The 15027-nt window shown below is 40.0% G+C and overlaps 1 protein-coding gene across 1 annotated transcript; it reads right to left on the bottom strand.

The window, feature by feature from the left end:
• Positions 1–234: 234 nt before the first annotated feature.
• Positions 235–11102, bottom strand: LOC308688548 (uncharacterized protein). The gene is made up of 2 exons (XM_081361682.1): positions 3303–11102; positions 235–1802 (listed from the first exon to the last, which is right to left on the bottom strand). Exon 1 carries the CDS (start codon positions 7356–7358, stop codon positions 6114–6116), a length of 1245 nt encoding a protein of 414 aa, XP_081217808.1. The 5' UTR covers positions 7359–11102; the 3' UTR covers positions 235–1802; positions 3303–6113.
• Between the last annotated feature and the right edge of the window lie 3925 nt (positions 11103–15027).

Here is a 15027-nt window from a genome sequence, read left to right as displayed (position 1 = left end):
TGCATGTCTAATGAGTTCCAGGAAAATGATGACGATGCTGAGGGCACCATAACAATGCCACAGTCCCAAGGCCTTTACTAGCGACTGTCCCTAGATGTGATGTGCAAGGCAATACCCAGGGAAAAATATAAGAACCTTTCAAAACAAACAGGAACTGGTGAAACTTCTATTTATAACAGAATAAAGTATAAACCATACCTTGCTTGAAAAATGTTTACAGAAGAAAGAAACCAGACAGACCTTTTGAAAAGTTTTTATTCGTTAATATTGCTTACAATTCAATTAATTGCTAAATGCAATAGAGACAATTACTCTAGATCCCCTTCAAAAGCTAGGTTAAAAAGGTACGTGAAGCTCGGCATTGTAAGGGGATTTACAGTCAAAGACCCAGAACCAGATATGATGAATGAAGACCCGGAGTCAGAATTATAATAAATTGAAGAAAGGTTTTACTGAAGATAGTTTGCAGTTTCCTCAGCAGAAGTCAGCTTCAAGACTCACAAGGAGTTTGTATGCCGCACCGTTTACAGTTACAAAGATCACAGCAGTTATACCCTACAGTAAGGTCTAAGCTATGTCCTTGCTTCAGGTTGTAGTTTCTGATTGGCTAAGAAATAGATAAACACAGTAATTTTCCACACATATACAGATAGACTGAAGCATGCATCCATCAATTATGCAGCTGGCACTCGGACCCTGAAGTTAGGCACGTCATGACCTTCCAGTTCTCAGATTTGGGTTGCTGGCCTGCCCCGAACAACAACTCAGTCAATCTCCAATAATGCCAGTGGTTCCTTAACCTGTAACCAAAAATACTAACACACACAGGCTTGGGAGGGTTACTTTAAAAATGTATTCCGTTACAGTTACAAGTTACTTCATAAAAAAAGTATTCAGTAACGTAATCCAAGTACTATAATATGAAAGTAATGTAACTGATTACTTTTGGATTACTTCAAGGTCACGTATATAAATAAAGTCAAGCGAGAAGAAATATTATTAAAAAAAAATTTTTTTAAAACTTTTATTTATTAAGAATTTGGTCCAGTGTACAATATTTGCAAAATATATACACCGGCCTGAATATATATTTATGTAAAGGGCTATACAGACATCTAGTGGCTAATGTATTGTATTACAGATTATTTTGTTTTATTTTTAACTAATTTTTTACTAAAAAATAAAAACACAACATTTAAAAATTTTACACAATCTACATATTAGTTTATTTTAAAATAGGCCTACATGTTGACTAAAGCCGTGATCTTTCTTAATTTGCCTGACTGAACTTGGGGCGTTGGCAGTGGGAGTTCCCCTACGTTACCTAGACAGCGAACATCCCGTTACGTGAGAAAAGATTAAGAAAGGACATTTTGGGTACTAAAAAAGCTACTCTCCTAATTCCTAAAAAATAGCAGCGGAATTTCCATGAATTAAAAGCGATTTTACCCGCAGACAGCGTCGTTTCTACTAGCAGCAGTGATTCAATCTGCGTCAGAGGAGATTGTAGAAAGCTGTTATTTGCGCATGTACCAGCGCGTGGCACACGTGAGTCATTACTGGCAACAGAACCAGGAACTATATAATCAAGCAGCGCTTAATATAGTGTTATTATGCCAAAATACTTATTTATTTAGTTTTAAATGAAACTATTGTAATCCTGAAAGTATTCCCCCTTTTTTCAAAATGTAACTATAATCTGATTACTACGTTTTTTGACGTAACTGTAACGGATTACAGTTACTAGATTTTTGTATCCTGATTACATAACGCCGTTACATGTATTCCGTTACTCCCCAACCCTGAACACACAGGGGCGGACTTTACCATTAGGCAAAGGTCGGCAATTGCCTTGGGCCCCGAGCTACCTAGGGGCCCCCAAAATGCCCTATTAACTTATTTTTTTCTTTTTTTTTTCAAATTATATATTTCTAAAACTCCATTTGCGAAAAATGGCATAAATCATTAGTGTCGAAGACAGGAGGGGGCCCCCCGCCTCACTACCTTGGACTATTCCATTATCTCACTTTTACTGCGCATCTGCGAATGTGACACGGCTGTGCCAAAAAAACTGACGGAGAAAAAGAAGTGATTGACAGACAGAGTGTACAGAGTAGTAGACAGAGTAAAAATGAAGCGAAGCTAGCTACCCAAGCGGTGCTGAAAAAAGGAGGAAGCGGGAGGAAAGCAAAAAGTCCGAAAAAGTGCGCGGCGCGAAAGATAAACAACACGCAGTAACGGGGGACTGGGAAATAGAGCAATTGATCCCCAGAGCAAGACGAGTCTAAACGCGAAAATTTAAAGTTTTGAAGTTACCCAAGCGGCTCAAATAAAAGAAAAAAAAGTGAAAAGACGCTGATAAGTATTTGGGAACGCTGCCAAAGATGACAAACTTTTTTATGGCTACTGTTGGGGATACAGATCAGGAACAACAACGTCCAATGCACAGAAAAATCGTGAAGCAAAGAGGACACGGAGATCGACAGACAAAACTGAGCAGTTTATGAATCATGATATTTAATAAAAATCTCAGCTCTCAGATTCAGCTCTGTCAATTCTATTACGAAATTCAAACAATACCGTTTTGCCGTTTTAATGTGTCGTGACAGATTCCTATAGCGGCACGTGAACTGATCATCTCTACCTAATAGTAAATAAACACGAATTAACAATGTTGAAAGATACCGTATAACTTACCGAAATGTATATTCCTTTTTCATAATATCGATCAATAAGTGTTTTTCAACCGCGAAAAGAGGTAAAACAGCTGGAGAACAATCGTCACATAACATTTACCTCAGGAAAGCCATTTAATTGGCTAGAAAAAAAGAGCTATAGAGAGTATTTGGCTAAATATGTGTACTACAGTAAATTACTTATTTTAACCTTAAATAATACCAGCTGATAGTTTTTTTTTTTCTTGAGAAAAAGTAACGCCTGTCTTGTGAAACGTTACCTAATATTTATCCAAATGAGTCAATATTGAATCAAATCACAAGAATTGAATCGAAATGGTGAAATTTGCCAAGCAAAAAAAAAAAAAAAACACATAGCTTACCATAAATTGTACCATGTAAACATTGTAACATGTTTCTGTTTAGGAGTAAAGAAGTGTAGGCTATGCAGGGTTTAAAGGGGACGTTTTTTTCTCCTCTCTAACCTTTACTTCCCCGTAGATTAGCTTTACCTCCCTATCCACCATTCAGTCGGTACATATTTTTTTCGTTCTCTTTTAAAGATTGGATGGGTAGGGGCCCATAGCCTACCTTCGCCTTGGGCCCCCGATTTGCTAAATCCGCCACTGTGAACACACACACCAACACACAGGTTTTCCAAGGTTGGATTTGGCCAGGCTCTAACTATAAACAGGACAGTCATCTCAAAACATCAAGATAATACGCTCTTTCTCTCAAGGAGAGGACACTTTAATCTAACACAGTAAAGTAAAGACTTTAGCTACGAAATGGTCACTCAAACTACTGGTTTCAATGACCCTTGTGATGTAGTCGTCATGGTGAGCTAGAAGAACAGATATATGTTTTAACACATGTTGAAGACCTTTCTCAAACAAAACATCTTTCCATATTTCATTTCTGGAAGCCGGGCTAAATATGCAAGCACTGTTACTGCATTCAGATATCAAATACAGAGATTAGAAAATACAACATTTCAGTGATCACACGGGAAACTTCTATAACAAAGTAAAATCCCACAAGCCTAAGGAACTCAAGTGATGTTTAGAAGGAAAAATATTGATTAATACCTTGATTATAATCACTCATTAGATATACATGGAAGCAGCAGTGGATTCCCAAAATCCACCCCCTTTAGCATACAGTACTATAGAAAACCCAGAAAATAATCAGATTAGAGGTCTTTGTTTGGCACACTGAATGGATTAACAAGGAATCAAAATCTGAGGAAACCTGGTGTACCATTATAGTGTAGTAGCAATTGTTTTATGAATTTCTTGTCTGAAAAAAACAAAGAAAAAAAAAAACAACAAGTAAGAACATTAGAAAGAGTTTTGAAAATGTGCAATCAGCTTCCTCATCATCTCAGAAAACTTCTAGGAGCAGCTTTAAATCATTTACTGTTACAGGGCAGAATGAATTCACAAAACTCATTCCAGCTTGAAACTACTGCTTGTGTGCTTGATGGTTCCTGTGGGTGGTTCAAAGATTCACCGGAGACTTCATGCCATTAATCAAAAGTCTGGATATTTTTAATAAACACCTCAAAAATATTAAAAAGGCTGCAGAATATTCTCTCTATGGTGCAGGAAAGTTAGTTAATCTATTCATAACCTTACAACTTAATGTGCTATTGGCTGGATGTCAGGCTGTCTCCATGGTACTCCAGAAAACAAGGTTATCTTACCGTCACTCTTGGTTGTTAAACTTGTTTAACCCAAACCTTGCTTCCTCCAAACCTTGCTTACTCGAGGTATGCTGGTTCCAAAAACGCGTCCGGGGTTCAGCCAACCCAGACGGTTAACAACACAAGACATTCTCAACAGAGTGACGAATCGACGAGTCACCATGGAAACGGACGCTAAGAAACGGACGCTTTCTTTTTCTTTTTCTGATTTACATAGTGGTGGGTGTGCAATCATTTTTCAATATTTTCGTTAAATAATCTTTAATCACTGTGAATAAGAACTGTATTGTTTGTTTGATGCTAATTATATAATAAAAAGAAAGACCGTTTAAACTAAATAACACTGTGCATTATCAAAGTTATATATATTTTTTTGTTTAGTCATTTTGCAGATCAACGATGTGTGAGATGAGAATTATATAGCTAGCCTATATATTAAAATAAAATTAACATTACCTTGTTTTAATATAGCTTTATATATCGATATAACTATAATATTGAGCTCAAACTGTCACGCCCACAGAAGCCTCATCAATAAGGCACGCATGCTGATCACCTCTGGAGTAAACTAACCCTGGAACTGAACCTGCTGGACTGGATGGCTTATACCCTGACGCGCATGTCCGCTGCACCACTCAAAATGCATGCGCTTGATGATGGGTGGGAAAAGGTAGAATGACAGATTAGCAATAATGCACCAATTAAAACAAAGAATCTCAAGTTTCTCAAAACACAATTTGATACTGTTAAAGGGGAAGCTAACATGGCAGCCCAGTGGATCCTTAGAAGTCTTTGTACATGAACAGCCTGGGGCAAAAGTTACAGCGTGTAGGCTGCATAAATTAGGTCAGCCGGAACCGGGAACACTTCCTATAACACCCGATGTACTCGTTACATCATAAGAAGAATGGCATCTAAGCTAATGTTAGTCTTTCTGCTTATTCCGAGGTTTAGTGTAATCAGCTAGCCTGGCAAGCCAGACCTACATCAAGATGTTGGTGCATCTAGATTTCTAGGCTAGTAATCAGCTGGATCCGGGCCGTATCCAGATCAGATGGTGGACCTGCGCCTAGACATGACCACAACACAACTTAATCACCACTTTTGAATAAGAAACAATATCAAGTCTATAAAATTCATCAAAACTCATTTAAACAGCATGCACGCACACCCGAACCTGACTGAACATCACATTTTGGATATTATTGAAACTGCTTTCAATCGTAATGCAACGGACCGGTCTACGGGACATAAATTAAGCCTTTAAATTGGGCTGTTTACATTGTCATATACAATAAAACAGCCTGCACAGCGACAGGACATAGAAATTAACACAAAAAAACCTGCCTAGTGACGGTGCACTTGCTCTCAGGAGTAGGGTGGCTGTGGACACATTTTTTTTTACGCACACACACACACACACACACACACACACACACACACACACACACAAACACACACACACACACACACACACACACAATATGACGTAACACTTTGAATGTATGTTTTGAAAAACATAATTTAACATATAAATAGTCATAACACTTTTTAAATAGCCAACTTAAAGTGTTCATTACAGATTTTAGATACACCGTCTGGTGCACCTGGACATATCATCAGTGATGTAACCTAGGATCACGGGGGGTTTCGGGTTTTTCAACAATCAGACCCCCTCCCCTAGGCGACCCAGCCGGGGTGATCAGGTCCCAGCTTATGTCCAGGTAGCGCTACTACCCTACACGCCATGCCTCTCCTCTCCTGATCCACAGCCACCTTGATGCTACTTCTGCAGCATCAGTGGCCAACTTGATGGCCCTTCGCTGGCTCGCCCCTGTGATGCCAAGCATTTTGTAGGCCCTGCAAAGGGATTGGCCTACAAACCCTCGACATCCCACTTCGAAGGGTTGGCATATTGCCCGCCACCCATTGCTCCGGCAACCCTCCACAAGCTGGGAGTACTTTGCCCTCTTTCTTTCATTGGCCTCCTCCATACGGTCCTCCCAAGGCACTGTGAGCTCCAAGAGAATTACCTGCTTGGAGGCCTCTGAGGTGAGCACAATGTCTGGCCTTAATGTTGTTATGGCAACTGCTTCAGGGAACTTCAGCTGCTTGCCCAGATCAACTGACAGCTCCCAGTCGCGCGCCGTTGCCAACAGGTCAGAGGAGGTGCCCCGGGCAGCTGGTGTTGACTTCTCCCCAGCTCTGACAAAAGCTGTGGTCTTCACTGGGCGGAGGCTCTTGCTGTGGCTAATTCCACTGCAGATAGAATCCGCTACGGCTTTTATGACCTGGTCATGCCGCCAGCGGTAACGTCCTTCGCCCAGGGCTTTTGGACAGCAGCTGAGGATGTGTTCCAACGTTCCCCTCCTCTGGCATAGGGGGCAAGCTGGTGTCTCCACCTTTCCCCAGGAGAAGAGGTTGGATGGACTTGGCAACACATCATAGAACGCCTGGATCAGGAATTTTATCCTGTAGGGTTCAGCCTTCCAAAGCTCAGTCCATGTGACTTTGCGCTCCGCTGTTTGCTCCCATCTTGTCCAGGCGCCCTGTTGCCGCATCCCAGCCATCTGGCAAGCTCGCTTCTCCTCAACTCCTGCACGCACCTCCTCCAGGATCAGCGACCTCCTCTCTTTCCCTTCCGCCTTGTCGTAGCGAGGAGTTCTTCTGCTGCCCAGGCCAGCTGTCCCCTGTGCCACTGAGCCCACCAACACCTTTTGCCGTAGCCTTGACTCTGCGTCATCCACTGCCACGGCAGCCCTCCACTTCCGCCCTGTCCTGACCTCAATCCCAGCCTGGGCAACCTTTGGATCACTGGAATCCCGATACTGTGGGACCTCCCTGGACCGCGTCACCATGAACTCCTCGCTCAGGCTACTCATGGGAAGCTTCAGCTTGTTGTTCTGCCCATATAGAGCGATGCTTCTCAGGCTTCGAGGCAGTCCCAGCCACCTGCGCAGAAACCTGCTGATCCTCATCTCAAAGCCTTCCACCCTTGAAATGGGGACTTCATACACCAGAAGGGGCCAGAGGATCGTGGGAGAATACCGTGCTGGTAAATCCAGGCCTTGAACTTGTCAGGAAGGCCAGACTTGTCCACCACGGCCAGCCAGGTCTCCAGGTCTTGGTTGGTCGCTTTTGTGGAAGCTGCGTCTCTCAGGCTGCAATTGAACACCTTCCCCAGGCTCTTCACAGGTTCCTCTGCCAGTGATGGTATCTTGGTGGTGCCAAGTGAGAAGTGGAACTTGTCAGTAACCTTCCCTTTCTTCAGCACAAGGGACCTTGACTTAGCCGGCTTGAAGTTCATGCGAGCCTAGGACATCAGCTCCTGAAGACCGTTCAGGATCCACCTGCAGCCTGGGACAGATGTTGTGGTCACTGTCAGGTCATCCATGAAGGCTCGGATGGGTGGCTGTCTAACTCCAGACTTAGAGAGGGGCCCCCTACACTGCATTTCCGCAGATTTCACCAGCATGTTCATGGCAAGTGCAAAAAGGATGACTGAGATTGTACAGCCAGTGATGATCCCCTTCTCAAGCTTGTGCCAGTCTGAGGATGTTGTTCCAGAGGAGACTCTCAGATGGAAGTTGGCATAGTAGTCCAGGATGAGGTCTCTGAACTTTTTCATGATGTGATGCCGGTTCAGTGCCTCTTCGACCAGCTTATGGGGTATGGATCCATAGGCATTTGCGAGGTCCAGCCACAGCACAGCCAGGTCCCCCTTGTTCTCCCTGGCAAAGAAATTACTAAATGCTTAATATGAATAAATGTAAATGAACAAAAATTTGCGTTACATTTACAATCCTGTGAAAACATCATGCCCCTGATCCCTGAAGTGTCAGCAGAGGTTGTGTCAACTAGACTCTCCCCTGTGAAGGCCTCATCTACACGACAGCCATCGGCACTGATCCTCAACAAACCTGTGATGACTCCGATCTTCAACCAGATGGAACTGGATAATATTCTGATTGTTCCAATCCAATCTGACTTCTGACCTATAATGCTGCCTGAATCATAATCATACACTGTTCGTTCGTTGGCCAGAGGAGAACTGGCCCCCCGACTGAGCCTGGTTTCTCCCAAGGTTTTTTTTCTCCATTCTGCCACCTGATGGAGTTTTGGTTCCTTGCCACTGTCGCCTTTTTTCACCTTTGTGAATACTTAACTGAAACTGCACACAGTCAACAAGATAGCAAGACAAGTACTATCTTTACCTGTTTGCTTGTAGCAGCTGTTCCCAGACAGACTGATAAAGTCAGACAGACCACCCAGTTAACACAGAATGTTCCCCTAACGTTAGTTTTTGGTTCCCATTTGGTTATTTTTTTGGGAACCAAATACTAACGTTAGGGGAACGTTCTTTTTTTATTTTATTTTTTATGTAACCATAAAATAACGTTCCCAGAACGTTGCTGGGTGGTTACTTTTAATTATGTCATGGTCTGGGTGAATACTCGATTCTGATTGGCTGCAGGGTGTCCGTTAAAAAGTGATAATGGACACCTGTGAAAGGCATCCTGTCAATTTGCCTGATGACAGTTCTGAATGATTGCGCTGGCTCAAACTCACTGATCAACTGCTGCAGTCGGGTCGCTGTGGCCACGTTGCTTGGCAACGCCTGTATACGGGAGATATTGAATAGTGCGCTCGATTTAATAAATAAAAACCCTCACGATTTTTACTCTAAAACACATTAAAGTATTATTCATTGATTAAATATTTCTTTCTTTCGTAAGTAACCATGGTATAAGCGGGTTAATGCCCTTCGAGGTGTCCATTGTCAACAACAAACAACAACAAGCATAATAACGGAACAAAATCAAGAGCCAGATTTAATACATTACATTGTATTGACATTTTAATATAGAATCAACACAGAAACAAAATATGTGTGAAATGAGATACTAGTAAGACTTTCGCGGATATTCCGTATCATAACAAGCAAAGTGTCTCGACTCGGTCTCAACCGTCTCAACTGAAAAAACGCTGCGCTGCCAAAACGCTCTCAAGCGCCCACAGCTGAGCGTTTTTAGCAGAGCGCCTAGCGTTTTCAGCTGGCTAATGTACAAGCTGCGTGACTTTTACGTGTTTTAATGGGAGCGCGCGCTGAACATTCGAGTTGCATTTGAACTGGAGCGGAGGGCGTTACCATGGAAACGGGACGACAGCTCAACCGACACAAGCAGTAACTCCGTCTCTCACTGTTGTTTTCCCTACTTTCAGGTAAGTTTAGTCCCCAAACTTACACAAATAGTACATATAAATGCTTCTGACACATTCTTCCATGTAAATGACACGCTTCCGTTGAATATTTACTTTATAGAAATGATTAGTGTCTTCGGAAAAGTCCACTAGCATCTCAACCATTAAGTTAACGGTAACTTAACTGTTACTAGCTAGAGCTAGGTTTTACACAAATAGTACATATAAATGCTTCTGACACATTCTTCCATGTAAGGGTGATTCTTAGACTATGGGCACTTTTATGTACTTTGGTCATATTTTTAAAAATACATACAATTTTGGACAAAATCCTCTTTCTTTTTCAAACTGACAATAAAACCTCCTTAAAAACTTTTTACTACCTTTCTATTATGATTTCTTCATACTTTTCAACCTCCTTATAGGTGTCAAAATCACTGTTTTCTCCTTGTCGCACACCCAGACTTTTTAACTTCAACAATGAAAATACAGTTTAAAAGTATGACTTATCTGGTAACTATTAATATACTTAAATTAAGCACTAGTAAAATAATTAAAATACATTATAGTATTTAATGTGAGACCACCATCAATATTACTTTTTATACAAAATATAGCTGTCGCACAGTTTTGGTGTCATTTCCACCACAACACTGTAATGTCCCTTTAAAACGTTTGTGTGAAAGATTGTTTAGGTGGTTTCTATGGAAATGTTCAGAGACATCAGAGCACATGTTGGACATGGAGGCAATTTTAAATTTTCATCAAGAACAAATAAGAAAAATCAAGATAAATATTGCTTGATCAGTTAATATATTTATTCTACGTCATTTCCAAACATGCTGCACCTTCAAGGGTGTTTTTAAAAAGTTCAATATTTTAAGTTAAATAAGAGTATTTTGCATACATGAAATGCTAAGTATAATTTCAAAGCTGATCAGTGAAACTATCTTCCATTTTTTCACAAAAAACTACAGAAATGTCATTTCCACCACAGTCATTTCCACCACACTGCCCTCTGTGGTGGAAATGACAGCAAGTGGTGGAAACATGCTGTACCTTCAAGGGTGTTTTTAAAAAGTAAAAAATTTTAAGTTAAATAAGAGTATTTTGCATGCATGAAATGCTGAGTATTAATTCAAAGCTATCAGTGAAGCTATCTTCCCTTTTTTCACAAAAAACTACAGAAATGTCATTCCCACCACACTGCCCTCTGTGGTGGAAATGACAGCATGTGGTGGAAATGACATTTATGATTACAAAGTACAATTGATATGGATTGCAAGAGTAGATTGACGTTGTGAATTGAGTTTACTGAGTGTGATGAGTTTAAGAGTTTTCAAAATATATTTTTCAAATAAATATTTCTCTAAATATTACTGTTTCTCTACATTCACGTTAATTCATTGTCATTTCCACCACCACCCTGTCATTTCCATCACCACACACATTTTTTAAAAACATTTAAAAAGTTCTCATCACACATTAAAAATGTATCCACAATTTACGAGATCATGCTCTACTTAATATAAAAATTCAAGTTATTTATTTTCTAATAAGCTCTTGCCCTAACCAAAATTAAATTTCAGAGTGTGACAGGTGTACAGTTCACCATTTGGTCCTTAGGGCAGTTATTTTATCTCATTGACAAATGTATAATTTTTGTACATTGTGGAAAAACTGATAAAACTAGTTACAAAAATGATCTTAGACAATTCTTGAGTGGCATAAGTTATTCTGTTTTTAAATAACAGCTGTATATAGAGATGTGGTGGAAATGACATTTGTTCATTGCAGGTCGGACAAAATGTAAAATATTAACAATTTCTCTTGTAATCTAAGTTTGTCCTCTTACAGACCTTAAAACTAGACAAATTATTTAAACTTATGAGACTGAGTTACGTGACTTTTGAACAAGTTTTTTTTATTCAACTTCACAAGCCTAAAAGTGCCCGTAGTTGAAGAAACGCCCGTAAATGACACGCTTCCGTTGAATATTTACTTTATAGAAATGATTAGTGTCTTCGGAAAAGTCCACTAGCATCTCAACCGTTAAGTTAACGGTAACTTAACTGTTACTAGCTAGAGCTAGGTTAACTTGAGCTGTAATTTAGGCTTTTAATCACATTTTATGTGTATATGAGAGATTTTGATAGTTGTGTTAAGGTTTTGCTGGCAATTTTCCAATGTGTGAATGAAAGTAAACTAATTTATTTAACTTAAAAATATTCACTGGACGGTTAATTCATTGTTTTCACGTGACGTCACACGACCAAGCGGCAACCTCCCCTTCTCTCTCTTGAAACCAACACGGAAGTGAGTTAAACTGCAATTCATTGACTGGCCGCTTTGGCTGGCTGCACAAGTGAGTCAAATCTGTATCTCCCTCATGTTAAAATTGCCAACTTTACAGCAGAAAAAAACATGTTTACAGTTTGGTTCTCTCTGTGGCTTTGGTCTGTACAGCTAATTTGGCCCTTCATAACAACTGTGAGGGGGGTGAATTTTTTTATAACTCATCCGTTTAGTTGATTAATATTTAAAGTTGTGCATAATTAAGGGTGTGGCCACTTGAGTGACAGGTGGGTTGCCGCTGATGTCAATGCTAGCCGTTTGTCTGCTGATACTAGCCGTCACTTCACCTCAGCAAATGTTAGCTGTTGATCTTGCCATCTCTGCAGTGTTTTGTGCTTTTTTTTCCGGGATTATTTCATACAATTTAATACACCCATTACTTCGCCCACGGCTTTGGATTCCGTCGTTGTCGTCGAGTATCGTTCGAGAGAACAACCAGCGCTGTATTTCAGTTGTTTTCCTCTGTGAACATGCACTAATGCAGGGGTTCCCAAACTTTTCCATGCCAAGGCCCCCCAAATACCACTAGGTTCTGGCCAAGGCCCCCCTTTTGCAGGATGTGTTATTGAACCCATCGACAATACTACGACACGTGTAGAAATAAATAAATAAAACATCTAGGTGAACATCAGATATATATATATATATTAGGGCTGGGAATCGATTAGAAAAAATTAACTAATTACTTGCACAATTTGCTGTAATTAATTGCAATTAATTGCATTTCCTCCAAGCTTGTAATCATCAATAATTAAAACTTAGAATCACCAGAAAAAAGGAACAGAAAATAGCCCTATATTAAAATAATATTAAACATCAATATATCAATGTATTATTCTTTTTCAATAATCAATCAACATAATCAATTTAAGATTTTTTTTTTCAATTTTTTTTTTTACTAATTGTAAAAATAAACTATAGTCCTAAAAAAGCTATTATTACACATAGCATGTGATCAGAGCAGGTCATTTTAAAGGAATAGTTCACCCAAAAATTAAAAATTCTGTCCTCATTTACTCTTCCTCAAGTTGTTCCAAACCTTTATGGCTTTCTTTCTTCTGCTGAACACAAAAGAAGATATTTTGAAGAAAGTCGGTAACCAAACGACTGATGGACCCCATTGACTTCCATATAGAAAAAAAAATACTATGGTCAATGGGGACCAGCAACTGTTTAGTTACAAACCTTCTTTAAAATATCTTCTTTTGTGTTTAGCAGAAGAAAGGAAATCATACAGGTTTGGAACAACTTGAGGGAGAGTAAATTACAGAATTTTCATTTTTGGGTGAGCTATCCCTTTAACATTGTTGCCCAGCATGAATAACAGCGCAGCAAACAGAAGTCTAGAGAGAAATTTCACCTTATTTGAGCGGACTTGCTTTTCCAGTGCGTGATCGGTACATGATTGGAGCGTTTGGGCCGTGAACGACAGAGCAGAACGCGCAGCGCGCCGACACCTATGGCCGACACACACACACACACACACACACGGAACGGAGAGTGCGGCGGCGCACACGGAGCGGAAAAGACCCGCTCATTAAAGCTGCTCGAGAATGAAACCCGATCCACATATTTTCGGCTTTTTAATAGCAGCCGCAACAGGAAATCATTAAAACGAGGCAAAAAAAAAGTGCTGCGTTAAATGCGTTATTTTTTTAACGCGTTAAACATTTCAAATTAATCGCAAAGATTAACGCGTTAATTCCTCCAGCCCCAATATAGCCTATATATAATAAAACACCACTTTTACCCAAACTGATTAATAAAAACAAGTTTAAATTAATACATTTTCTATAAATATTTTTGTCTTCATTTTCTTTAGTAGGCTATGTCAGAAAAGAAAATGAAGGCAAAAATCCTACTCCAGTTCTTGTTCAAACACACTAACTATACATGCAATATGTGCATTTTAGGTACTTTTTGTGTGAAATCATATTTATTTTGTCCATCAAAAGTGTGCCTTCACTTTAAGGAATACAAACAAACACAAGCATGCACACACACTGACATCCACACGCACAGACACACACCCATACACACACATACAAATCCACATGCACAGACACACACACACACACACAAACACACACGCGCACACATGTACGCACACATACATACACGCACAGACACACACACACAAAGACACACACATACACACACACACACACACACACACACACACACACACACACACACACACACACACACACACACACACACACACAGACAGACATGCACATACTACTACTTTTTTTAGGTATATACATAAACATGCAATACAGCCAAATTACTCAACGTCATTTATTTTTGTGGAAAGCCAGTGCAGGCCTGAGCGGCGGTCATATTTTGTACCGCGATGCGGTACATCTAGTTTCTTTTGAATATATAAATTTCATCAGAATGTTTGTCCATACAGATACTGTAAATATTTTACTGAAATATTAATTTTAATTTTTTTATTTGTTTCTTTTTCTCCCTTTTCCTTGTGTGTAATCAGATCATTGGTGCTGCTCTGTGTAAGTATTCTGTTGGAATCACTGTCTGACACATTGTCAGTTTTTACATTTTCGATTAGTCATAGACATTTACAAATATTTCTTTGCACCATATAAATAACTGTATTTTCATAAACATTTTGCTTATGTTATGTTGATATTTTGGGAATCAAATTTTTGAAATGAGATGTTCCTCACCCCCTGAACAAATACTGTATTTGAAATGTTGTTTGTTCTCTCTCTTTTCAGTATTTATTGCCATCTAATCCTGATTGCAGAATTGAGCTCCAACCCCAGTGAAGCAGACCTGAACCAGTTGATCGAGGTCTTCAGGATCAGCAGACACTACAGACAGGCTGGAGCTAAACTCCTCCATGACCAGGACTGGACACCACTGCTGTAAGTGATCGATCTAGTCATGTTCAGAACATTTTGCAGGGGATCTCAGCTCTGGCCCTTGAGGACCACTGTCCTGCAGACTTTAGCACCAACCCTGGTCCAGCACGCCTGAACAAGCTAATCGAGCTCTTTTGGTTAAAAGAGCAAGTGAGATTGATCAGGTCTGGACATAAACTGCAAGACAGTGCACTTCGAG

The sequence above is a fragment of the Scardinius erythrophthalmus genome (assembly GCF_964197995.2).
Source record: "Scardinius erythrophthalmus genome assembly, chromosome: 3".
In the NCBI taxonomy this organism is placed as follows: Eukaryota; Metazoa; Chordata; class Actinopteri; order Cypriniformes; family Leuciscidae; genus Scardinius; species Scardinius erythrophthalmus.
Note: the sequence above shows the minus strand (reverse complement) of the source record. Positions and strands in the feature narration are given on the sequence as shown.